At 36.7% G+C, this 27997-nt stretch overlaps 2 protein-coding genes across 2 annotated transcripts; one reads left to right on the top strand and one right to left on the bottom strand.

Annotated features, from left to right (window-relative positions):
- Nucleotides 1-434: 434 nt before the first annotated feature.
- On the top strand, nucleotides 435-13103 carry LOC109099611 (oxysterol-binding protein-related protein 6-like). Its single transcript, XM_042767784.1, is given in 23 exon segments — nucleotides 435-1267; nucleotides 2905-3133; nucleotides 3454-3597; nucleotides 3684-3737; nucleotides 3832-3945; nucleotides 4521-4676; nucleotides 4901-5003; nucleotides 5101-5219; nucleotides 5302-5314; nucleotides 5317-5387; nucleotides 7098-7248; nucleotides 7371-7501; nucleotides 8279-8371; nucleotides 8602-8767; nucleotides 9360-9646; nucleotides 9818-9955; nucleotides 10040-10103; nucleotides 10197-10275; nucleotides 10365-10509; nucleotides 10611-10761; nucleotides 11608-11734; nucleotides 11873-11995; nucleotides 12073-13103. Coding segments are annotated over 22 exon segments (2670 nt in total). The 5' UTR covers nucleotides 435-1267; nucleotides 2905-3001; the 3' UTR covers nucleotides 12182-13103.
- LOC109099253 (T-box transcription factor 21) lies at nucleotides 13104-27997 on the bottom strand. The gene is made up of 6 exons (XM_042767785.1): nucleotides 27215-27997; nucleotides 19545-19699; nucleotides 18220-18341; nucleotides 17896-18054; nucleotides 17491-17552; nucleotides 13104-17210 (listed from the first exon to the last, which is right to left on the bottom strand). Exons 1-6 carry the CDS (start codon nucleotides 27745-27747, stop codon nucleotides 16415-16417), a joined length of 1827 nt encoding a protein of 608 aa, XP_042623719.1. The 5' UTR covers nucleotides 27748-27997; the 3' UTR covers nucleotides 13104-16414.

Raw genomic sequence — 27997 nt, 5'->3', positions numbered from 1 at the left:
TTATCAGGATTGCTCTTTTTCAGAAGGGGCTTAACCACTGCAGTTTTCATGGAGTTTGGAAAAGTCCCAGAAAGAAGTGAGGAGTTCACCACTTCTAAGAGATCTGCTTCTAAACAGTTAAGTACCCTTATGAAAAAATATGTGGGAAGTGTTTCAAGACAGCAGGCTGACAATTTAAGGTGCTGTACTATTAAGATTTTGCTATCAATTTCTTCAAAAGCAGACATAGTGTCTTACTGAACTGCATCTTTTTTCTTCAGCATTAATGGTGGAAATGCAACAGCTTTTTGCTAGTCAAGTCTTCAAGGTACACACAGAAATTGTCAATTCATATTAATAGGCACATTGTCAATATTTATGCCAGGGGTCTCCAAACCAGCTCCCTTCTTTTTTTCCAGTAACCCTGAACTCCTTAATTAGCTGGTTCTGGTATGTTTAAATAGGGTTGGAGTTAAACTCTGCAGGATGGTATAGCTCTCCAGGAGCAGGGCTGGAGACCCCGATTTATGACCTTTTGCATATTTAAACAAATGGAAGTGTGTTTGAACTGATTTGTAAGTTAAAAAGCCAGGAGCAAAATGTATTTGTGCTGCCAAAATAAACACTAGTTAGTGGTCACGGATCCTGATTAGTGGTAATCTCTGGATTACTTCATGTAAATCTACAGTAGGTCAGTTAGTCCTTTATGGTTATAACTCTGGGTTCAGTGTAGAAGTTTCTCAGTTCTTCATATTTTGACACCACTGTCATTTTAGGCCAGTTTTACAATTATGTGTGATCATCTTAAAGGAAAATCATGTGAATTTTTAAACCTCACTATAAATAAAACAAATGTGCTCTGTGTGTGGTAATACATGAACCAATAGGGGGGTTACCCACTTGAAAAGGAGTACATTTGGAAGTTATCCCATCTCAGTAAACAGGTCATGGCAGAGCAACTCAATAGTTTCAGTTCCTCCTATATGCCTGTAATTCCAACAGCTTTTAAGACACTAATGCGGATAATGATTTGGCTGCAGCCTTGGGTGGATTTGGAGGATGTTCAGTCACCAGGGGAGGACAGTTGGGAGCTGTCCGCCATATATCATTCTAGTATGCACATGGAATATCTGCATTCTTTCTTTTTTAGTAGAAAGTGGTTGAACTGGTTTGCTGTAGTGTGAGTAGAGTGACGCACAGTTGTACAAATGGGGGAACATGAAACTCAGGCGCTAGGAGGGAGTCATTCAGAGATACACCACACGCTGGCCAAGAGCAGGAACCTCAGGTAAGACCTTGAGTTACAATATTTAAAGAAACATTGTGGTTTTAAATGCTGGTAGCAGTAGTTTGGACTGTTTGGAAACATGGATATGCATGGAAAACAGCCTTTATTAAGTGCATGGTGAACCTAACTGGAGAAGTAACTCTTAAACACAACCCCAAATTGACTATTACTATGAAAAGATTTCAACTGTTCAAGCATGACAGTTTTAAATCACATCCAAGAGCTAAATTTCTTAGATTGACAATAATTTATTGGCATTGGCAGCATGTGATCATGTAGTGATTTGTAAGAGTGTCAGGCTATACAATACAGTTTTCTGTTTTGTAGAGTTAATATGTCATGTTAAATGTTTGCACTGTCTTAGTTACAAAGAGCAAGTCTTTAGTTAGCTACACTATTTAGTTTCTCAACACACTTGATGATGTTTCACACAAAGAGAAATGACTACTTAGTCTCACCAAACCTGTTTAACCATTATTATACTTAAAATCATGTTCAGTTCTTATAATTTACAGTGAAATCTACAATTAAATAAAATGACTCTAAACCTCTGATTTCTTTATGTTATTATGATTATACAAACATGTACATCATAATTTTTTCCTGATGCTATACATCATATTTACTGTGACCTGTCAGCATGCTCTCGGTGAAAAGCTATTCAAGCTAAGGGCTGCTAAAAAGGGATATTCAAATCCAATTATCGTAATGACGCTAAGCTTCTCTCATAGGGATCGTAACCTTTGTGAGGTGTGCTACAGTGCATATTTTGCCTTCCATATCTAAAACATACATATCAACAGTGATCATTTTTGGTAATGACTGAATAATTCCAATTACTTTTACTAATTATGTAATCAAATAGTTCATTACTCAGCTGCAAATTAAGCTGTTTGCAAAATATCTCATTTGCCCTCATTCTAGTTTAATGGGCATGTATGAGCTTGTCAATGTTGTCAAGACAACAGGAGATTCTAGAAAACATGTTTGGTTTCTGACACACTCCCTCTGGTGACATTCCATTCAGCTTATATGTAGAAAAAGGAATTTTTCGATAATCTCTCAGTATGTGTGGATATACAGTACAGCAATAAAGGTGTTTCCTTGATCCATACCTGGTGGTTTTAGCATAATTTAGATTATGTAATTATGAGTGCATAATTTTGATTTCTTTGTTTTGCATTACTGTATGCTTTTGTGTTTCATATTAAGCCATTTGAAAGGTGTTTATGAGCTGATGAACCAGTGTGATCTGGTAAAGGGCAGAACGTAAAGTCCTGCCCAGGAAGTGTTAGTTAAGGCAGGTCCCTACTGTTAGATAACCGAATTAGATGAGTTTTCTCTGGACACTGTATTGCTTCTATTTTTGTTTACTGTCGCTGTGCCGGTTACTTTTGCTATGACTGTGTTTTGGCCATGGCTTTTTATGGCATTTATTGTACAAAACATTCATAAAACTAGCTTGGAAATACCAAGGCAACCACTGTTATCAACAATATGGCAGATAGTTTTCCTAAGCTTGTTGCATAATATAGTATACAATTAACTTTCTTAGCAGTCTTAACACGTGCTTGTCTGAATAACCAATAAGTGATTTCTTTCTAAAAAGCTAATAATGAAAAATCTTTGCTTTGTAGACATATTGTGCTCTAGTGTACAATGAGAAGGAGTCTCTAGCAGAGTGTATATTCACACCAAGCTCGACTAATAAGTGTACAAGAGGTCATATTCAAAATGGACTACCACGGGTCTTTGGTGGACCACGTCCAGTCACAGATGAGTGGTGTGGAGAAGGTGTCTAGCGGCTGGCATAAGCCCACTCATTCTAGGAGCAGCAGCACAGCATCCTCACGTCACTCACGGCTGGTTTGTACCATCTGCTTGACATAAACACATTCAAACTCAGGTTTCTTCAACTGATATTTGGACACACCCAAATATTTTCCTTACAAGTACATAGGTGAAAAGCTAGCATTAAGGGTTCTGCCCTTTGGTGTTTGAAACCTGTTGCTCAACACTTAACAAGTGTCCAATAAGATAATGTGAAAGCCAAAACAACAAGTTTATGTATCTCACCAAGCTCAACACTTACATTTTGTTCATAGGGGTTATATGTGACAAGTTTTAAATGGGAAATGCCCTGTTGTACGTGAACTGTGATTGCCTTTTCCCTCTGTTCCTAATAGAACATTAAAGACTGGGAAGTAATGGATGACTTTCCAGCAGATTTGAACCTCCCTGGAGAAAACATGCAGGATGCGAATGCTCCAGGAATCTGTGAAGGCTACTTGATGAAGAGGAGAAAGTGGCCTCTTAAAGGGTGGCATAGGGTATGAGAAAAAATAGTTAGGTAGTTGTTGGTGCAAACATAGAACTGTGAAAATCCAAAGAAATTTAAAGTTATACTTTTTTACAGAGATACTTTGTCTTGGATAAAGGTATCCTACGATATTCAAAAAACCAACATGATGTAAGTATGCAAAAAAAAAAAAGAAATCCTTACCACCAACCGTAGATCTTGGATCCAGACTCTTTTAACAATCAGGGATTTACTTTTTCAACAGTTTTCCAAAGGGAAAATGCATGGTTCACTGGATGTCAGTCTTGCAGTTATGTCAGTAAACAAAAAAGCAAGACGCATAGATCTGGATGCTGGAGACATTCTGTATCACATGAAAGTAAGTCATTGTATTGTTGGCAATGAGTGAATGAAACTGATTCATTTTTGTTTTAAAGCTAATATGATCTTTAGTTCTACTGAAGCTTGTTTCAGCCATGGCATAAAAAGTAAAAGGTAATAAATTAAATAAAAGGGAACTGTGACTTTTTATCTCACAATTCTGACTTTTCTTCTTGCAATTCTGAGTTTATATTCCACAGTTCCAATTTTGTAAAATATAGATTCAGAAATGCAAGATGGAAACTTGTAATTGTAAGAAAAAAGCCAGAATTGCAAGATGGAAACTCAGAATTCTGAGAAAAAGGTCAGTATTGTGAGATATAGAGAACTGTATTGCTGATGTAAAAGAATTGTAATAAAAAAAGTTGCAATGAAAAACCTTCTTAATTTTTTTCCCTTCTTAATTCAATTATATATCTCACAATTCTGGGTTTAAATCTGATTTTTTTTCTGTGACTTTTTTTTTTTTTTTTTACCTTCATCCAGCGGATTATGCTATTTATTTATCAAATAATAAACCAAATAAAATTACTGTCAAAAATGTCAGCTGAACACAATTTATTTTCTAATTAGGCCAAGACTCCAGATTTATATTACATATGGGTCACCAAGCTGAGTGCCCACAGGATGTATAAAAAGAACAAGGCTGCGCATGTTCACAATGGCTTCCTCCAGGCCCTGTCCCATGGCAGTCATTTATCTCCCAAAAACAGTTCCATGCAGGACATGGTGAGTAAAATGGTTCCTACATTGACTTCCTGTAACCCTCTAAATCACCAGGGATTAGGTGAACGTCTCCTCGCAGCTTAAGAACAAGAAGAATTAGTGATTAGACTTGGGTTAGTACCAGATTGTATTTTTATCTGTAAATGCACACTAATGTATGCTACGGTGAGTTAATTCTTTGCTTGTATGATGGAAGTTGCAAATGGATGTCTTATGAACAATTCTAGGGCACGTCTTATGTGGGTGAACCTCTGCCATGTGTCAATCCTGCCATTAATGGGAAAGTCTCAGCTTGGCTACAGACCCAAGAACCTGACATCTGTGCTCAAGGTACAGTGGTATTTTAAAATACTAGTAAAAATGTAACAAAAGGATGCATAAGCACAGACAAAGATTTTAAAAAAGCACCACTTTGTGTTGTTTCTAGAGCTCACCCGTTGTCAAATGGAGTTGAATGAGCTGCAACGGTTGGTCCAAAAGTTGCACTCTCTAGAGTCGGGCCAAATGGTCAATAACGGAGACCTCCAGAGGATCATCAGCATGCAAGTTAGTAAAAGGAGCAGGCTGAAAACAGGCCTTTACTAAAATGACTTGCAAGTAAGCATTCCCAAATGTGTTTGACCCATAGAATCTCCTCCTTGACAACCCAAAAAGAAGACTGGCAAGATTTGGGGTCATTCTCGCACTCTGTCTCGAGTTGAGGCTCTTGGAATGGTGAGGCTGCTCAGTTTACACTTTCCTCTACTTGATATTAGGATGTCTTAGATAAAGCCTTGGCAGCAATCATAATCTTTGCCCACAGGGGTTGCCCTGCCATTGGGATTATTTCATGTTTTCAACAAAGGTTTGGAAGCTATTATGGAAATTATTCCATATTCATGTGCAGTTTCATCTCAAAGATGTATTTTTATTTTAGTTTTGAATACTGTAGTCAGGCATTTCTGTTGTGCTAATGTGTAGTAAGCATTAGAACTTCAAAACCCCCAGTAATTTAGTCAACTCCTTTTTTACATGGCCGTTTCGTGGGATTACTAAATCGGTAAGTCAGCACAAGACACATTGTAAATTCCTTGTAACTTTCGACACATTATACCAAGTACCAAATACTTTACACCATGTGGTGGTCCTTTTGAATTTTGCATATTGGATACTTCCACTCAAAAGTTGGGGCTCTGTAAGTCTCTTATTCTCACCAAGGCTGAATTTATTTGATTAAAAAAAAAATACAGTAAAAACAGTACCATTGTTAAGAATCATTGGAAATAAAAACAACTGTTTTCTATTTTAATATTTTTTCAAAAAATTATTTATTTCTGTGATGGTAAGACTGAATTTTCTGCAGCCTTTACTTCAGTCTTTAGTGTCACATGATCCTTCAGAAAGCATTCTTGTATGCTGATTTGGTGCTCAAGAAAAATACATACATTATAACAGTATTCACTGAAAAATAAAAACACCAAATTAACCACAAAAATAAAACATATTACAACGAAAAAAATAAAATCATTTTAAGTATCAAAAGTAACGAAATGTGTTTATGCGGTTTAAGGTTCAAAAAACAAATTTTTCCACATACTGTACATTGTTGTTTCTCCTCTATGCCCCGCCTTTCAAAACGCGTCGTTTTTTACGAAGCTCATCGTTCTGATAAGTGAGGTGTGCTCTGATTGGCCAGCTATCCAGTGCGTTGTGACTGGCCGAATACCTCAAGCGTGTGACGGAAATGTTACGCCCCTTACCATACTGTCATGCTCGGTGCAACGAGACAAAAACATTAAAACCCATTATAAACTAGGCATTTGTTGCATCCAGTGGGGACATAATTACAGATTTTAATTACTTATACTGTCTTTTTATACATTGCATTGCATTGCATTGAGCCAGCGTAAACAAAAAAACGGTAGTCTAACGTATTCTCCCAGGATCAGGTAACAGTCCTCCATAAAATGAGCTGCACACATCTGAATATTTGGGTTGAACTGTTCTGGAATAGTGTTGTAAATACAACTTAACCACTGATTTCTAGTCATGTCTTCTTTTGGAAGGCCAAACAAAGTATTTTTTCACTTTCACAACGAAACACACAGCGTCTCCACAACATGGTGGCAGCAACAATACTACAGCTAGAATCAAAGTTACGCCTTCTTTTGTTGCGTGAACATTTGGGCGGTGTTATGCAAATCTTCCCACATCGTGACGTAGACACATGGGGGCGTGTTTAAATGAGGTAACACTCCTAAGAGAAAAGGAAAACTTGAAATCGCATCATATGACCCCTTTTAAAAAAAACAATTTAGTGAATGGTAGTCTATATTGTATTTTAGTATTTTTCTAAATGTACTATAGCTTCTGATTGTTACATGCTGTAGACATTAGATAACAATATCTCCTCCTACTTCTTTTCTACCCACTTTTCTAATGCAGTTATCATCTAACAACCTGAAGAGTTCTTCCCACCTGGGAACCTCCGTCCCTTCCATCCCTGATTATGTCTCCACCCAGGCGACCCCACCAGCCCCCACCTCATTAGAAAGCAAGAAACTTCACCAAGACATCTGCTCCATGTCCTTGAAAGGTATAAATGGATAAGAGTAACGCCTTAATGATTTTATAGTTTAAATTTAAACCCAGCATATGCTTATTTGCTGTATTAGATGCATAATGTTGAAGGTCAGCACTCTGTCTTTTTCCTTGTAGTCCATGCCTCTCTGCGTACTGCACATGAGACTCTAGCTCAGGAGCGCCAAAGGCTGCATGAAGCCTGGTCCAGCAGGGAGCTTCACCAGACCACCTCTGCCCAGATCAACAACCTCTGCAGCCTGGCTGAGGTGACAAGCGCTTATATTACTTAGTGAAAAGCCTATAGTACTGCACTATTGCCTTAAAATGATCTGCATGCATGAAAAGAATAGATTTATTGTAGCTTATCTTGTTATTAAAGAATGATATAAGCTCTATACCATAAAACAAACATCCCTGCTAGTAAATGCTTTAATACAGTGGTTCTCAATCAGGGGTTTCAACAGACTTAAGACGTTCAAAATGACTTGAAATTATTTAAAATAAGACAAAACAAGCATTAAAATAAGCTAATAAATAATTGCAAATTAAATCACTAAAAATAAGGATCTTTCTTATTTTAAAGGTTTATTGAAAAATGAAAATTCTGTCATCTTTTACTCACCCTCAAGTTGTTCCAAACCTGAATGAGTTTCATTTTTCTGTTGAACTCAAAGAAGATATTTTGAAGAATGTTGGTAATCAAACAGTTACTGTTCTCCATTGACAAGTATTTTTCTTTCCAAAGTATGGAAGTCAGTGTGGACCAACAACTGTTTGGTTACCCACATTCTTCAAAATATCTTTATGTTCGACTGAAAAAAGAAACTTGGAAAGGATATGGAAATACTTGAGGCTGATTTTCATTTTTGGGCAAATTATCGAACAACCGGAGAAGTCATGGGGCCTTTGAATATTGTTGTGGACAATTGGAGTCAAAAAGGTCAAAAAGGTTGAGAACCACTGGTTTAATAGTTTATTTTTTTTAGTGCATTACATGTTATGTTTTACTGCATAGATGTGTGTGTCTATATGTGTATCTTCAGTTAGATGTTAAGTCCCGTCACACCAAAATCCACAAACTCTCGGTGTCCTCCGAGTCCTCAGAAGAGTCCTTTCGTACTGTGCTACAAAGGAAGGTGTGTCACTGTCTACCCACAAAACACACACACCCTTCCCACATTTTTCTCCCCTCTTTTCCCCCTCCTCCACCCTCTCCTTCTTTATTCTGTTTACAGTTTGATGGGTTTCACCTACTTCATACGCCAACAGGCTCTTTTGTCCTCTCATAGTTTTGTCATCATAGCACTATGATGCAATCAAGCTCATATTTTCTGACTATCTACATGTCTGTCTCTGTTTCACTCAGTCTGGGTCAGGCCGTAGTTTGTCTTTCCGTGCGCCCTCGGTGGCTGACTCAGCGGCAGAGTATTTTGACGCATGTGATGAGCTTATGTGTGCGAGCTCTTCTGAGATGTCCGATGAGTCCGGTCTAAGTGATGGATCCAGTAATTCAGAGCCTGATGAGGCTTATGGTTAGTGAAAATTAAATGTATGAATGTGGTGTTTAGGTGTCCATATATATTACCATTCAAAAGTTTGGGTTCAAGTTTTTTTTTTTTTTTTTATGAATTAATACTTTCAGCAAAGATGCAATAAATTGATCAAAAATGACAGTAAAGAAATTTGTAATGTTACAAAATACGTCCATTTCAAAGACTGTTCTTTTGCAATGCTGAAAAAATGTATCACAGTTTCCACAACAATATTAAGCAGCACAACTGTTTTCAACTGATAATAAGAAGAAATGTTTCATGAGCACCAAATCAGTATATTAGAATGATTTCTGAAGGATCGTGTGACACTGAAAACTGCAGTAATGGCTGCTGAAAATTACGTTTTGCCATTACAGGAATTAATTATTTTTTTAAAATTATTATTATTTTTAGATCGTAATAATATTTCACAATAAAATCTGTGCTGTATTCTTGATCAAATTCATGCAACCTAGGAGATGTCTTTCAAAAACAAAAAAAATAGTATCAACCCCAAATTTTTGAACTGTAGTGTACTTTTGTTCATGTAATCTAATCCATTGTTTTTTACTTTTTCTTGTGAACTCAACAGCAATGGCTTCACGCAAGTACCGTGCCAGCCTTTCTAAGGCACCACCAAAACTGAACACCATAAAGAACACCGGACGTCGTACTACTTTGCCTGCAGTCTGCCCTGACAACAGCCATGTAGGATTGATGACTATCCTCTACAACAACATAGGCAAGGATCTGTCCCGTGTTTCCATGCCAGCAGCTCTGAATGAGCCTGTGTGCCTGCTGCAGAGACTCTGTGAGGAGCTGGAATACTCTGACCTACTGGACACTGCCAATCATACCGATGACCCCTACCAGAGGATGGTAATACTTACAGAAACTTCAGCAAAACTGCATATGTCTGAGTTATCACAAAAGGAGTAATTCATTTAAAGAGCATAAATGAAATAATAAACTATTACTATATCTGTTAATGCCATTTATTTATTTAATTATTTGGTAGTATATTTCTTTTTTTTTTTTGTCTCTGTAAAGGTTTATATTGCTGCTTTTGCTATATCTGGCTATGCCACGGCTCAGTATCGCAACCGTTACAAACCTTTTAATCCAGTTCTGGGAGAGACTTTTGAGTGTATCAGAGAGGACAGAGGCTTCCGCTACATTAGCGAACAGGTAATTAATAATAACATCTGATTATACATCAGATACGTTTGCTATCAAGCAGTTGTTTACTCTGTGGTTTGTGTTTGCCGTCAGGTTTCCCATCATCCCCCAATATCTGCATGTCATGCAGAATCAGACAATTTCAACTTCTGGCAGGGTATGTTTTAAGGCATGTGTGATGATGTCTTAATGTACTGTATGTTTGAATTTGAATCTCATTCATTTTTTTAATCTTACATACTGAGAGCAGACCAGAGATGGAAGAACAAGTTTTGGGGCAAATCTTTGGAGATCATGCCAACAGGGATGGTGAATGTGACTCTAAAAAAGCAAGTATCTGTTTTGGTGTCAATGGAATTTTAATTCCAATGTTTAAGAAGAATTCTGATCTTTGGTGTTTGATATACCTTACTTGTAGATACGGGGACCACTATGAATGGAACAAAGTGGTGACGTGCATCCACAATGTCCTCAGTCAGCAGCGATACCTCGAGCATTACGGCGAGGTCATTATTCGCAACTTGAAAAGTTCGGTCTGTACTTGTAAGATCACATTTGTGAAGGTGTGTTCAGTTTTGATTGCAAATTTTGTTGTCATTTGATTCATTTTGAGTACATATAGTTGAAGTCCTTGTACAAATGCAGAAAATGTCCCCCCCTTCAGGCACGTTACTGGGGTTCAGATGGTTCCAAAAACGAAGTTCAGGGTCAAGTTCTTGATGAGACTGGTAATGTCGTCCATCGTTTCGGTGGATTTTGGCATGAAGGGATCTTCTGTGACACCCTTCCAAATCCACAGTGTATCTGGAAGCCAAGTGAGTAGTCATCTTTCCTCTATTTTATTGAATACTGTCGTCGTCTTCAACGTCAACATGAAGCGCTGTTTGCAATACAAATTACTTTTGTAATGATGTATTTCTGCATGAAACAGAATATTAAATGAAATTTGATTTTATCCATTGGGAATTATCCAGAACTAGACAATGCTAAATACCTATTTGGATATTGGTTAGCATTATGTAATAACTGTTTTTAATTTAGCCATGGACTCTCTTCACATTTTGAGGTTGAAGTCATCAATAATTGGGTAAACTTCTATAGTGGTGAACAGAAACTACAACAAATATCATTTGTATATCCTCATTTGCCCCATATACCTGTAAAACAAGAAAAAAAAATCCATGATTTCTATAACTTTGCAAATAAGGAAACAAATTTGAGGGATAGATTATGTTGGTCGGAACAGTAAAAGATGCCAAATTTGTCATCACTCATCAGCAGTTTTGTTAGAAAAACTCACGCAGTAGCGTTTGCCAGTTTTCTGTCATTTGATGTCATGGTAATAAAACACAAAGACTTGTGTTTTATTGTATATTATATATAAATATATACTGTATATACAGTATATATTTTACTTGGAAATATAAAAAAGCTAGATTTAACTAATAAACTAATAACTGGGGAACACGCAATCTTAATAACTCTGGAAACACCATCACAGTCTGTGAAAAGGGTCTATTGTTCACAATAAGTCCAGGAATGTATCGGGTCTGTATGGGGTCCATTCTGATTTTGTGGCTGTTCTGTCTAACAAAACAAATAAATGAGAGATGTACATATGTGTTGGCAGATGTTGTCAGAATGTCTGTGCTTCCTTACAGATCCACAGCCCAAGAACTACATGCTTTACTATGGCTTCTCTAGTTTTGCAATCGAGATGAATGAGCTGACCCCTGACCTTAAGCCCTTGCTGCCCCCTACAGATACACGCTTGCGCCCTGACCAAAGGTGAGAGCTTCCTAATAGCCAATGATAAATAGACAGAAGTTGGAGCCAGAATTATTGAGCAATTTCATGGATTAGCAAGTCCATGAAACTCTTCTTTTAGATCATCTGTTTTAAGTTTGCTCTGTGTTGGTGCTGTAGGCTTCTTGAGGAGGGGAAAATAGAGGAGACAGATAAAAAGAAGGATGAAGTGGAGGAAAATCAAAGAGAAAGGAGGAAGATTCTTGCCAAGAGAGGAGAGGAGCATATCCCTCGCTTCTTCAGGTGAGTTGACCTCAATCCCACAACTGATTTATTCATAAGAATTAGAGTTGGAATGTTAAAATGTTCCCATCTTACAGGAAAACTTTGGATGCTGCTGGAAGGGAAGTTTGGCTTTACAATGGAACGTATTGGAAGATTAGGGAGAATCCTGGGTTTGTCAATGTTAAAAACCTGGAATTATGGTAAAGAAGGCAGATTGAAGCAACACTGTGGACACTTTATGCCTGTGATAAATTCAGCTTGCACACAGTTTTTGAAAGACTATACAAACTTGGAGCTTTTGGGAGCAACAATAAATTTCTAAGGGCTTTTGTAAACCAAATCCATTGAGAAAGGATGATGCTTTTACCAAACAGCAAGAGGAGGGATTAATTTTAAACTTTTCTGTTTATTTTATGGTTGAGGACACAGAAACTTGGTGGACAGTTTGACCTTGTCTTCCACTTTGGATAAAATATAAGCCAAAAGGTAAAAGAAAATGTATGCGAGTACTGGAGATGTTTAGTTTTAACAATTGCACACACACATTTCTATGGACAATGTTAAATTGCTTTTAACTTTATATAAGTACTTATGTGCTGGTGGAAACAACAAGAGTCTGGATAAAGAAAATGGGTTATTTGATCATATGTAATATTCAGAGGTCTCATTACCTTACTTTTTCTTCCGTTAACTCACAAGTTTATAAAATGCTCATTATTTCTCTTGCAAAGCCATGTCTCAACCTGTTCAGGATTGAGCAGTAAATGAATTAACTCTTATTTGGGCCCTCTTTGACTTTTTACTGAAGGAGGTTTCTGAAATGTGTCCAAAGCACTCTTACATTGCATTACATCTTATTTATTATCTTATTTTATTTTTTTTTAATAAACAAAGCTCATATTTTGATTTTAGACAATGACGTTATATTTATTGGCATTTAAGTATGAATTAAGCTCACAGTTTAAACCCTATATAAAATGTGATATCAGAAACAAGCATTCTGTGTAGGCGTGGATGAAAAAAATCATAGTGAACAAATGTTCAAATAATAAACTTGCAAGTCATGACTTGTGTAGTTATTTAAAACAGCAATAAACTGTACAAGATTAAAGAATAGAAAAATGAATTTGTATAATTCAGTCTTTATTACATTTAGAATTAATCAAAAACATCATTTAATATTATATACAGTATTTTGACAGCTGTGTCTGAGGCTCAGTTTGCTTGGCTGAGGAAACTTAGTACAGAAGCACCTCTTTTTTGTTAGTAACATTACTTAAATTGTTGCTTTTAATTCAACAGATGGTGTCAAAGATTATAACTTAAATAGGTTCCTTAAAAGACCTGCTATTGACACTCGAAGATAAGAGGAGCATAATGTCCACCAGGGGTCAGCCAAAACATGAATTGATTCCTAACATGACAACAACAGACAATTTGTTCATTATTTTCAGTGCACATCAGCAGTAACAAACGTGTCAGTGCATTTCAGTGTATAAAAAGAAACCAAACATGAACATTAATTACACATTTTTAAATTAACATAGAAACACTTTAATTGCACTTTAATTTTTTTTGTTCTTTAACATTGTTTGTCAGTTAAATAATATTGCCGCTTTCTCTTGCAGCCATTTGCTTTTTGTTTATCAGTCAACTTCTTAATAACTAATATTAAAAAAACCTGTAAGCAAATTAATTAATTCATATTATTACATTTGTAGAATATTACAAATTTTCCAGCATCTAAATTGCATTGTATATTCTAAACAACTTATCATCTGGCAATATCTGGCAATGGCTTTTTAATCCAGTTAAAATAACGCAGTCTTAACCATATTACTCATTTCATTTGGTTTTGCATCAAAATACATATATGTAAAATAAACAGAGGCAGTTTGAGTCAGTTAACTGACTTTAAAAAAAAAAATGTGATCACAGAGTGGCCACAGAATATTGAATAATCATCACTTTAATTAATTGTTCTATTTTACAAGTAATGTGAATAAAGGTGATTTCATGTTAGGACACAGATCATATCCATATGTCTGTGCACATAGTTGTGATCTGAAAGATGCAGGAAGCTTCTATAAATTGACAGTTCTGAGCTCACAGGCTTCTGGTGTGTCCCAGAAGTTAGTTTACTGTCTTCTGCAGTGGCGTCTTGTCACCCACTTATCTGTCTGAGGTCATTCTCACCTTTGAATGCCAGCGGTGCCTGATAGGCTTAGATTAAAGGCTCATTCTTCCTATGTGTCACTGACATCTGTGTGTGAGCTAACTGCATGTTACTCTGTTGTTTGAACACAAAAGATGATGAATATAGTCAGGTGTCCATTTTTCCACTCTGTCTATCTGTATACCGTCATGGGCGACGCCTCAAGACATGATGCTGTTGGTTTAAGTATGTCCTGTTACTGGTCATCGGATTGACACTAGTGTGTTTGTCCTAACTCGTGGACTTTAGCTAAATGAAACCTGAGGATTACAAGGCCCTGTCTCAAACTATCACCATCACATAAGGTGCCTGTTTTATTTATACAGTATGAAATGTAAAACTACAGAACTATAAAAATTTAGAGAGATCAGGAAATAATTACTATGGCTCTCAAGGCTCAGTTTTGCATTTTAAATTTAAATTTATTAACCTTCGCCTGTCTCTCTTTGCCTGTTTGTGTATTTATCTGAAGCAGTGCACTTTTTGTTTAAAGATTATTGTAATATTTAAAAGAAGTCTATTTTGTTCTTTGTTTTTAATTTTTAGCAGCCATAGTTCAGTCTTGAATGTCTCATAATCATTCTAATATGTTGATTTGCTGCTTGATAAACATTTCTTATGTTAAAAACAGCTGTTCTGCTTAATCATTTTGTGGAAACCACAATATAATTCTTTGATGAATAGAAAGTTCAAAAGAACTACATTTTTTTTTGTAATATTGTAAACATTGATGCAAAAGGACACATTTCTCTAAAAAATAAATAAAATAAAAATAGTCCCCCAACTTTTGAATGGATACTTAAAATAACTGCATATACTATAATAACTCATGCATTCTATTAACCATATTATGTCTGTCTATTAAAGGATGGAATTCCAGCTGGTGCATACAGCCATGGTTTGTCAGACATCATGGCTATTTTATTTCCAGCATGTGTTGTCTGAGTGGCTTGGGCTTTAATGTGCTTATTGATTGTGCTCCTTGTAGGTGTGCGTTTTCGGATTGTCTGGACACACAAATGTTGTACTGTAATGAAGGCTCCCATTCAGAAGCAAAATGGATTAAAGCTGTGTATGCAGCACACAAGTGCATGCAACATTAGTCTGTTTAAATATAATTCTTCTGCTTAATATGTAAATTTGTGATGAAATTTCCAATGAGATCATCCATCAAATAACAATTATGTTAGAGCAACCGATTTGAATGCTTACAGGTCCACAGCATCACACCTTGAGTAAGTCAAGTTTGTGTCATTTAGAGACCACTTAAAGGATTTGTGCGCAATACTCCAAGTTTTCTGAAGCTATATATATGTTTTAATTATTTCTACTTCAGATTTTCATGTTTAGTTCAATCTATTACTTGTTGCTCCTTTGTAATTATTTGTGAAATGTACAATTTCAGAGTGAAAATATAATGTTAATTTTTCAGTGTACAATAGCTTTTGGTGAGAAACAGACATTACCTTTGGTGTGTCCATAAAACAACAAGCAATGCCAGATGATTGTCAGAATCAGATAATGTCAGAATTAAATTCCATGTCTTTTCTCATCCAAAGCTATCATAAAGCTGTAGATGACTTGACATGGAGCACATGAGTTGAAGGAACTATTTTTTATAGCGATTTTGCATCCTTGAAGCTTAAAAGCACTTTGTTGTAATTTCTTAAAAAATGTCTTTGTGTTACAGACAAAAAGTCAAATGGGTTTGAAATGATCATAACATGAGGGAGAGTAAATGATGATGGACTTTTCCTTTTTTCTGTGAACTATACCTCTAAGTCCGGGTTTTAAAGACAGATGTGAATGTGACGAAAAGGATTTGATTGTTTGTTTGAGCGTGCATGTGGCGTGTGGGTTTTTGTGAGGTGTTTTTATGTCTGTGCCTGACGAGTGGGACAGAGACAGTTCCTTTGGGGGAGTGGACAGCAGGTGTGCTGTGAAATCTTCAGCTGCTAAAGTCACACAGGTCTGTCTGTCTGTGTGTCTCCAGGCCAGTGTCTCAGCAAAGTCACGTCGTCTTCATCTTTTGTGTGACAGTGACCTTTAGAACACCTCTACATGACCCCCAAACATCTAACACAGGGAACACAAAACACAGAGGGGCCACCACAGCACCTGGCACTGTAGCGACTATCACAGAGAGCTTGATCCCTGTGTCTTAGGCCATGCAGACAGACGGTGGGTGGAAGACAGCAGGAGGACAGTCTGAGTGCTGGTCTTCAGTGGGTGTAGAAGCCGTAGTAGCCTGCATCACTGCAACTGTCCTTTTCGCAAACCTCTGTGCTGCGGTTGGGAGGGGAATTTTCTGTGCTGGACGTGTAAGGCGACACGCGCCTCTTCTTGTTCTCTCCTCCCTCGAACAAACCTGAGTCAGCTGAGTCCACAGATTTAACTGAGGGGGCTTCTATCCAGGCGTCCTCCCCGGACTCTTTGGACTTGTCTTGGAGCAGAGGCTGGCGCTGGGGATCCAGGAGCAATGGGGAGGAATGGAAGCGTGAGTTCACTGCTGAGGGAGATGAAGATGCAGCTGGGGACGAGAGGGTTCGAAACCAGCCGAGACTAGACCCGGGTTTACTGTGGTGTGGGTGATTAAGGTACTGCGGTGAGGGCCGTCCTGAGCTCCACGCTCCTGTGTTGGCACCAGAAACCGGCCCGGAAGCAAAGGGGTTTTCAGAGTAGTAGCCCAGAGGGTGGTGTGGGGATGTCTGAATCGGAAACGGCTTGTAGAGGCTGTTGGAAGTGTATTCGCTCTCGTACGCGTTGAAGTCAAGGCGGTTCGGTGGCACCCCCTGCTGGCTGGGCAGGTAAAAGCGGCTGTGAGGGCTGGCGGCAGGGTCTTTGGGGGACTGCTGGGTCATGCTGACCGGCTCGCGGCTGTAGAAACGACTCTGAGGCAGGGGGCTCATGTACTGATCAGATAGGTACGCCTGGTGAGAGAAACAACTGCCTGGAAGGAGCTGCTGGCTCTCGTTTGGGGAAGGCGTAAAGCGGTCTGAGTCAGGAAGTGCGTACAGCCTACATGAGAAAATAGATTGTCAAAGGTCAACTTCAACTGACAAAACCCCTTCTGAAATGTTAACATGTTAATGTTAATAGTATTGCATTATTAATTAAACAGAGAATGCAGTTCCTGAATCTTAATTGAATTTGAATTTAGGTAGCAAATGGGATTTAATGTTGGGATGTTTTATAGATAAATAGACAAATACTATAAATAGACAGATATAAAGACAGACAGACAGACAGACAGACAGACAGACAGACAGATAGATAGATAGATAGATAGATTACTTACGTGTCATAATTGTCCCGGAAACCTTTAGCAAAAGGGTTATGATCTATTTTCAGCTGAGTGATCTGTGAAAGAAATGGCAGGGGAAGAGGTTGGAGAAAGGGCAGAGAGAGAGAGGGTAATAGTAAAGTCACATGGGCAGAGGAAGCATAGTTAGACAGATAGATCACTGCCATTATGAAATAATGTATGAATTTACTCTCATACTCTTTCTTACAATCAGACTTAACATCTTCAGAACATAAACATCACTTAACAAACATCACAGACTCAAAGTGCAGACATAAAACATCCCACACTGTGATGACATGAATCTTTGTTCGCTGTAAGCAGTGGTTATGTGGCAGTTGCAATCTGATTAACAAGAAAATAACCCACTGCATGATGCGTTCAGATGACTTGACTTACATCTGCATTCTGGTAGGCAGTGACGGCAATGAACTGAGTCTCAGGGAAGACAAACATCTGAGATTTTGAGGTCATAAAGGGGTCCTCTGTTCCATCCTCTTTCACCTCCACTATGTGAAGACGTGGTTGGTATTTATGGAGTGACTGCAGCACTATCATCTGTTTTCCAAGCAATGCAATTGTCAGAGAAATAGTGCAGATATGCTATAGTGTTATATATTCAACCTGAATGGTAAGCGTAATCTCTGTTTGACTACAACCAATGTCAACACAGATGACTGTGGTCTGATGCAGTAAGACTGTAGGAGTTTATTAGTATATTACCTGTGCTACATTGTTAGAGCTGCCTTTGTTGTTGGTAAGTTTCAGTTTGCCGAAGGAAACTTCCTGTCTCATCCAGTGATTCCCAGTGTTGGGAGAGTCTTGATGCATATACATTCTGTTTCCTGTAAAAAAAAAAAAAACACTTAAACATAAATATATTGGTACTGAATGCAAATTAAATATTCAGTGACACAGTATTTTATTGATATACATAATTTAAAATACTGTTTAGGTTTGGGGTCCGTTTTTGAAAGAAGTCTCTTATGCTTACCAAGGCTGCATTAAAAAAAAAAAACACAGTAAAAAAGTAATATTGTGAAATATCATTACAAATTAAAATAATTAAATTGTTGTTTATTTTTGTTATTATTTTATATTCTAATATATTTTCAACTATAATTTATTCTTGAAGCTGAATTACTCTCTGTCACATGATCCTTTAGAAATCATTCTAATATACTGATTTGGTGCTCAGGAAACATTTCTTATTATTAAAGCTGCTTAATATTTTTGTGGAAGCTATTATACATTTTTTTAGGGTTCTTTGATGAATAGAACATTCAAAAGAACAGCATTTATTTGAAACAAAAAGTTTTGTAACAGTCTTCTTATTAAGAGTATTTACTGTCACTTTTGTAAAAAAATATTAATTTAAATCTCTTACAGACCCCAAATTCTTGAATGGTAGTGTATATTTGATATATTTTTTAATTATTATTATCGTTATTATTTTTTTTTTACATTTGCTTATTTTTTTGTTCATATTGTTCATATTTTTCATATTTTTATATTATATATATATATATATATATATATATATATATATATATATATATATATATATATATATATATATTTATATATATATATATATTTATAATATTATATAATTATTATAATTATAAAAGTGCAAATTTTAGGTAAGGAAATGTTTAGGAAACACTAGGTTCAAATAGGCAGAAGTATGAGTATTTCCAATTAAAATGCTTGTACTTTGTAAATTGATTGGTATAAGCCAATTAAGAGTGCACTGTTAAATGCACACTGCACTACTATGCAGTCTCACTTGAACAGCATTTGCAGTGCAGAGCTGTTGTGGTGGGCCACATGCTAAGGTTCCTATGATTGTGGCATACAGTGGTATCAGAAACACTCATGCACTTCTAGCCACAAAAAGACAGAGCTATTGGTATGTGAAGTTTTTTGCACTGCTCAGAAAAGACTCACACTGCAAAAACCACAATGGAGATAAAGATGTTTATCTTGTTTGTAGGGTTTAAAAGTAGATAGTGTGCAGAAAAAGGTATCATGTGACTGTCGGGTACCTGGCATGTTGCCTTCTGCCTTGCCGCACTGCACCCATTTGCCTCCTTGGTACCGCCAGTGATGCTGGTCAGCAAGAACCACGTCCACGTATATGTTATAATGAGCTGTGGGGTCCAGTGAGCTGATGTTAAAGCTGAGGAAAGGGAACATCCTCCTGTTGACAAACAGATCAGAAAACACAAGATAAGATTTTTTTTTTATGTATACTTTTTTTTTTCATATGTAAATGTATAATTTTTTATTTATTTAGATTATGTCTAAAACAAATAAATACATTAATACAAATATGAATTAAAACATAATTATATATAAAATAGCTATTATAAATACTTTTTTTGTCAGTCTAATCAATGTAAAAAATATATATATATTCACTGAAAGATATTCATTTTTAATAATATTCATTTTGATGTTTGCGAAAGGAAATGTTTACTTTAAAATATTTTTATTGTAATAAATGTGACAAATATTTTTATTATCTTTGATAAAACATTAATTTCTTAAAAAAATAAAAATAAAATTTACTGACAAATTTATTTTCTGAAAAATGGCATTATACATTTTAAATATATTATTTATTTTTTGTATTTGTTGAATTTTTATTTATATTTATATACTTTGTATTGTATTATATTTTAATAATATAAGTGCAATATTTAGGAAATGAAAGGTGGGGTTTAGATAAAGAACGACTAGGCTAGAATAGTATTTTGAATATTTTATATAATTGAGTATATAAATGAATGAATTCATTCATATTTGATATGCTCTCCATATAACATGCATCTGCACATGCTTATTTGAATTTGCTTGTATATACGGGTGGTATTTGGTGCTAAGCAATAGTTACGACAGTACAGACATTATGATAGAAAGGCAACTGGAAGCAGGCTGTGTGTGAATCTTTAATATGACAATTAATAAAACATGTTGGGAGATGTATGCTTGATTGCTGTAGTTTTCCTTGCTAGACAGATTTTGATCACGGTACAGAGATGGAGTGGAGGTAACTGGGAGGTCAGTGTGTCCCACAGCAGTGTGAAGTTTCCAGAAACTCAGTAGACCCAGTATGAAGGGCTGCTTCTGTTTTTCTGTGCCTTTCTGCCTTGGCACCACTTGTGATAAAACAAATCTTTGACATCAGCCATGCTGGCTTTAATTCAACCTCACCCAATACTATGACGCTTTCAGTCTCACTAATACACTCTAGAGATGACGTCTATGCCACATGGCTGCCTCTCATTCAATAGATTCAACAGTTGCGGGCTACTGCTCATGCTTGTATGTTTCCCCTCAGCCGGATGCTCCTGTTAGGTGACACTCAAGTGCAGTTGTCTGCTCATATATGTGTCTGTATCAGTTCCATGAATTGGATACACACCAAATAATTTGTATATGGCTCAAAATGGATTTAGTTTGTGAGTATGTTTATAAAAATCTCTCACTCTCTCTTGCTCTGTCTCCTGTGCCTGTAAGCTTGATGAGTGAAACTCTAAACCTTTTTCCCATTGGGAAGAGTGTATGGGGGTCAGATTATTGGAATTAGTTTAACATTAGCAAAATTATGTACATTTACTGTACAAAGGTTTGGGGTCAGCAAGATATTGTTTGTTAATTTATTCTGTTAATGAATTACATTGTGACCAAAATTGACAGTAAAGACTTTTACACTGATACAAAAATGTTATATTTAAATAAATACGAAATACTGTTCTTTTGAACATTCCATGCATTTATGAACTCACGAAAATATTAAGCATCACGGCTATCAACATTGATAATAAGAAAGGTTTTGATCACCAAATCAGCATATTAGCATGATTTCTTAATGATCATGTGACATTGAAGACCAGAGTAATGGCTGCTAAAAATTCAGCTTTGTCATCAGAGGAATAAATTGCATTTTAAAATATAATAAAATACAAAACAGTTCTTTATTCAATTTTATCAAATTTTTGATCAAATAAATTAAGCCTTGGTGATCATAAGAAGCTTATTTCAAAAGTCTGAAAGTCTGTGTAAGTAACAAAACTAGCAAATCTAACCCTAAAACAGTGTTAAAACAACTATTTATGATTAAAACACACATTAGGGTTAAAGTTTGGCAATTACGTATGTCAATATAAAGAAATAGTGCACCCAAAAATACTAATTATACACGTGATGCGGATGTAAAAGTGTGAAATGTTTCTCTGAACTACAATGGAGGGAAAGTTTTTTAAAAGCATATCTGTACATTGTTATTTGTCTGTACTTTTTGTCATTTTTGACATTTGACAGCTCATAGCCACAGTCTCCTTTAGTTTTATGCAAAAGTGCAGCTTGCACATCCCGCTAAATATTTAAAATTGTGTTTCCAAGAAGTTACACCTGCTTCACAAAGTGGAAAGGGATGAAAAAGGAGACTGCTTTAAAAGAGAATTAAGAGATACTGAAATAAGCTCAGTTTCACAATTTATCTTTTCAGGTAGGGTAAAGGACGCCTATCGAGGATCAGACCACGGGGACGATGACACTCATTTGCAACAGGGTAGCATAACACAAGAGGGAGGTCTGCCCACTCATGGGCAGCTGTAATCAATCATCATTCTCAGATGTAGCCCTGGCATTGTGGGGCTGTGTGGTGGTGAAGAGACCGAGCAGGTGAAGGGTTTCTTCTTCCACATCAGTAGTCAATATAAGTGAAAACAGAAACCAAAATCATCTCTGTATCATTCAACGCTCATGCGTTGCCTCCTCTCTCTGAGTTATAACTAAACCATCTGTGGCAGTCACTTTCCTCATCTGACTGAGCCTCAGAAATTGTCATACTTATTTAAACTGAGACATTTATAAGAAATCAGTACCTGGAGAGGGGGAAACCAGTGGGTTTGCCACTGAGAGGAATGTTTTGCATGAGTGGGAGGTTAAGGTTTACGCCAAAAAGATAGAGGTTAACCCATGGAAACTTATCTACCACTCCTTGACTCAGTGATAGAGCCGTGAACACGGTAGTAGGTGGTTGCCAAAACAAAAATGCCTCCTCTGCTGTCTAGGACTTTAGGAAGGTACAGTTTTCCATACATATACGTGTTTCCCCTTAGCAGAAGAACTGCTTGATGTGATCAAGGCAACACTGCAGAGTAAAAAAGACAGGAAGGGACATTAAAAAAACAACAACAACAACAACAAAAAAAAACTGTCTGGATATCGACTGGTGAAGGGCTTCCTGTCACTAATACACCAGGACAGAAGTTCAGGTCCAGTTTATGTCATCCTCGTAGTCTTGATACTGAAAACGCACCAGTCTCTGGCTGCTAGCTGTTTTTGTGTTCACTTTTTTTTATACATAAATGTAACATATAAAACATGACAGAAGCATATTGACATGTACAGTAAAGATGGTATGTTTACGTGGTTATTGTAAGCTATAATGTGAATGTGGTTACGTTTAGAAACCACAATATATTTGCTGATGTTGGAGAACCATCATAACTGTAGTGATGAGCTTGTAGCACGGCTGCTAAAAAACAGTGGCTGGAAATGGAGCAGGCAGCAACCACAGCTACATGCGATCCCTTTGATCTTGATGGTGTTCTGCTGATGTGCTACTGTCACAACTCATCTGTTTCTGTCAGAGCTGCTTGATGGGATTCTGCTGGAATTATGTACACAGCGTTCAGTCTGTCATGCACTGAGCGAAGATGATTCAACAAGTTGCTGATTCTGAGGTCTGAGTTTTTGCAGCAAGACTGCATACTCCATGCTACCATATACAGCTGAACAGGAAGTTATTGTTAGTTGAAAAAAAAAAAAATGAAAGAAAGAAAGCTCAAAGGCTACAGGCAGAGAGACCTTGAGTGGTGCTGGGGGAGAAACTGCATTTTATGCAGAGCCTGGACGACCTCAAGAATATTATTAAAACTGATGCACTGATATTGCACATGCTGTTGCTGTAAATCTTCATAAATGCCTATATAAAGTGGCCCCAAAAAGTATAAGTAGCACTCCCGAAAATGTGTTATTATGTGATAAGATATTTAACATTTTATCTTTCTACATCCACTAAAATCACCTTGACATCTTTAAGTAATTGAAAAAAATGGCTCAGAAAAAAGCTAGTTCAGAGAGTTTTCAGATGCCACTTGGTTTGCTATTTTATTATACAATGAAAAAATGTGGTATTTTAATGTGGTAAGAACAGTGTGGTAAGAATTAACTTTGAAATAATTTTCACTCAGAAACTGCTAGTAAATTTCACAAATAATTACAAAGAAATGGCAATTAATTAAATGTTGAAGTAGAAGGACTGAATTCATGCATTCTTAAATGGATAGTTCACTCAAAAATGAAATTCTGTCATCATTTAACTATTCCTTCTGCAGAACGGAAAAAATAAGATATTTTGAAAAATGCTGGTAACCAATTATCTTTGGTGAAAAAAACAAAAAACAAAAACAAACACTGAAACATTTCTCAAAATATTTTTTATGCTCCACAGAAGATGGAACGTCATACAAGTTTGGAACAACATGAGGGTGGGTGACAGAACTTCCATTTTTGGGGGACACTGTTTGCTGTTTATAACTGTTGTCTTTATTATCTAACCTATAATGCTGCAATTTAAGGGAGGACAAATGAAGGCCAGATAAATGATTGATGTACTGCATGGTTTGTACTCATTGTGCAGTATATTTCACTATATCATGAGGTGATAATGCTTTATGTGAGTATAGAAATTGTAAAGAAGTTCCTTTCACTATCACTAGACCTCACCAGCATAAGCAAATGCTTGGAAAATTTCAAGCTTTTTGAGGTGTTAAACATGAGACATGTGAATCCACTGAAGCAGAAAGCCATCTTTATTTACACACAATGTACAAACCCATGACTCCTCCACCAAACCTACGAAGAACCTACTGATTCACATCTCCTATGCAAACACCTGAGGCCAGCATATTTTTTTTAACTTCATATATTGATATAATGACAGTGAAAAACCCTAGTTCCTCTTTTCAGGCATGTTGCAGATGTGTTTGACAAGACATTTTTCTTTCACTCTAGTATTTATCAGCCACTGCACATGCAGTGGAATGGATTATCTCTGGTTTCATATCCCTCCCACTGATGTTCTGTAAAGTAACATTTTTTAGTCCATTCATTAGTCTGGCACTTGCTTGCTGCCTTATTTGGATCTCAGACTAGCATAAAAGCAAGACAACGCTCACCTACACCAATCTATGTTTAGAGCTGGTGGCCTCATGCCTGTTTAAGTTTGTGAAACCTGGTGGCAGGGGTGAGGTTAGGGGCCAGTTTTAAAGTTTGTCTTGAAAAGGGCCGAAGACCTCTGCTCTCGTCTTAGGCTATGGGCCTCACAGTGCATTTCAAAGCCTCGACTCGGACTGCACCTCAACTTCTGAGGAAATGTGCATCACTGAGCTCAAAAGGTACCAGACCAGAGGAGAGAAAGCAAAGAAAAAGCGAGAGAGAGAGAGAGAGAGAGGAAGAAAGTGCCTTCCTTCATTTCCTGCACTTCAAAGCTACCTCCACTGATGTGTATGGCCATCAGAGTCTCAGTGGTGCTCAACCAACTTTACCCCCAAATGCACCACCCCTCCTCATTACTTTTCCACTTCCTGTCTTGGGCAGAATTACCTGAGCTCTGACACTCACTGGCAGTGAGAACCAATAAAAATAACCATACAACCCAGAATGTAATAATAATTCACAAAAAAATTGTGTGTATTTAAATAAACTGACTCAGTCTCCAGCATGTGAAAAGATAAGTTTGTGCGTACCATTTGTTTGATACCAACAGGATTCAGAGGCAAAAAACTTCATCATCAATATGCTGAATCAAAACAAACAAGGTTTTCTTGCTTAAATTAAAGATTAAATAATCTACAAGCTATTCAGTTCTCACAATAGTCAGTTTAATTGTTATTAGCACATACAAGAGTGAAGTATTATATATGTAGCATCTTTAATAATGTATACTATTAATAAACTACATAATATGCGCCATTTAATTTCAGTCTTTCTGAATGTTTTTATTCTGAATGCCTTGAGCACAGCTATAAAGTTGGTTTGCAAAAGTTTTCAAGGGACCTGCTAGTAGGTTACAGGTTACAAAAGCATGCCTTCACCCTCACAAACAATTGTACTGTACACACAGATGCACGCATATCTGCGTAAAAGCTACCAAACTACAAATAATAATAATATTAAGAAAAAATAAATACATATCTCTGTTTTAAAAATTTTGACTTATTACGAAGGATTCATTATTATGTGGTGCATACAGTACGGTACAGTAGAGTACAAAATAAAATAATGAAAGTTATGTGTTGAATATGACATCAGTGGGATTTTTTTAAAGCAATATCATGGTCAGGATTTTGCTGCTATAATATAATATTGGTGTAGCAGTATTATGTGAAATTCAGTCGGTGGGAAAAAAAAACATTGAGAGAACAGAAAACATTGTCACCTTTCCATTTCATGGTTAGACCTGCTTTCAATACCATATTTAAAATGTATATTATTTCTTAAAATCTAATTTAATAAATATGTCATGTATGCATACTGAAAATGGTGAGTAAATTTCAGACTACAAGTGTTATTTTTTTTTTGTCTTCTAAAAATATATTTTTTAAATAACGCTTTCTATGGACTTAAAGTGTAAGCGTTTCACATGCTGTCAATTCTCATACATTTTAACAGGAATCATTTTTATGGTGACAGGTGTGATCAGTTTTTAAATATGTTCTTTTGTTTTGTTTTGTTTTTTAGCATATGCAAGAATCTGCGATAAATATTATTATTATTATTATATATATATTTTTTTTTTATCAAACTGACATATAAGGGCCTACTAAGAAACAATTATGTAGTTTTATCAGTCAGCATTTTAAATCTGTATTATGCTATGACTATGTAATTTATGCCTTAAAAGTAGCTCTAAAATGGAAGTGTTGCACATCTGTAGATTATAATCATCAGAGACATGTTTAGATATTAATGCTCGGTGACCTGTCAAACGTCCCCACAAGCACTTTCCTCCCTCTCTTGGGTCTCTAGGGAACACCACCAATGGTTTATAGATCACAATATTTTCAATTTACAGTGCGTTTTATATAATTTTTATCAGTATTATTACTCACACATGATAACTTATTTTGATCATCACGTTCTTCAGGAACATTGCTGTCATTATTCTCAGTAGGCTTCTTAAAAATAACGTATCCAAAATATCATCAGTTTTCGGAAACTCAGAATTGTCAGAATTGTTCCAGACAATGAGGCAATTCACTTTTGACTTTTTTTTTGACAGATTTGTGTCAAAGTGCATCTAGGTACAGTGAGAAAATTTGACAAATTACAGTATTTGTTTACTTTTGACAATAACTGAAACCAGGTCGCGGTCTGAAGAAAAAAAGATCAGATCAACAGATCTCTTTAATTAGGCTTCTAAATTTAAGACACATATGTCAAGGACTCGATTTCATGCCCTGCCTGGCACAGCTGGCATTTAGATAAGTACATAAGTGAGAGGAATAAACATTCATATATGGCATTTGACCAGTTTCTTATTATGATCCATGCTGTGATCCCGTACACAAATTTCACCTTGATAATGACGTTTAAACTAGTGATATATTAAAGATTGGCAATCCATTAGGATTCTTACCGTCCCTGTTTCGTTATGATCATCTCTGTCTGGTACTTGTGGAACTTTGCCCACAGCGGGTAGTTGTTGAGGAGCACATGAGTCTTCCCGGACACCTGTAGATTAGGTAAAGCGTACATCGGTGCTCGCGGGAACCCGTGCTGAAAAGACGCCGGGTAGCCGTCTGCGCTGCTCGGGTACACGTCTTTACCGTTGGCCGAAGAATACGCATCGGCTCCGCCTGGAACGTAAGTATGTCCCGTCCCGCTCCGGCTGGTGAAGTGACAGCTGCCGAGCTGAGCCGGTGCGTAAAACCTCCCCGTCTGCGCTCCGGCGCTTTGGTGATGTTCAGCGTGGAACGGCAACGTCAAACTGTCCTGTCCATTTGGAATCGAGTCCTGGTAGTAAAACCTCGTGTCTTGGATGCCCATTTTGAAGTCCGGGAAGTCGCGGTTTCGGTGCAAGTGGCTGTTTAATTCTGCGTCTTTGGCGAAGCTTTGCGCGTCTGTTCCATTCAACATATTGAGAAATAAATTCCTGCCTATGCCGCCCATCTGCAGCACCGGTCCGAGCTCACTAGAGGTGTCATAGGTTTACCGTCCGTGTGCTTTATAATTTAAAATTAGACTCCAACACAAACTCTCTATAGCCAGCAAGTTGTGGAGCTTGTCTGCAAAGCGCACCGTGTAATCTACTTTTAAACCACTTGTGAAGTCTTCATTTTGATTTACCTTAATATGTTGAAGTCATTGCCACTATGTATTTGGAATAGGAATCGGACTTCAAACACATGATAAGACTCTA

The sequence above is a fragment of the Cyprinus carpio genome, chromosome A12, assembly GCF_018340385.1.
Source record: "Cyprinus carpio isolate SPL01 chromosome A12, ASM1834038v1, whole genome shotgun sequence".
Taxonomy (NCBI): Eukaryota; Metazoa; Chordata; class Actinopteri; order Cypriniformes; family Cyprinidae; genus Cyprinus; species Cyprinus carpio.
The sequence above is the reverse complement of the archived record's forward strand: the minus strand, read 5'-3'. Positions and strand labels throughout refer to the sequence as shown.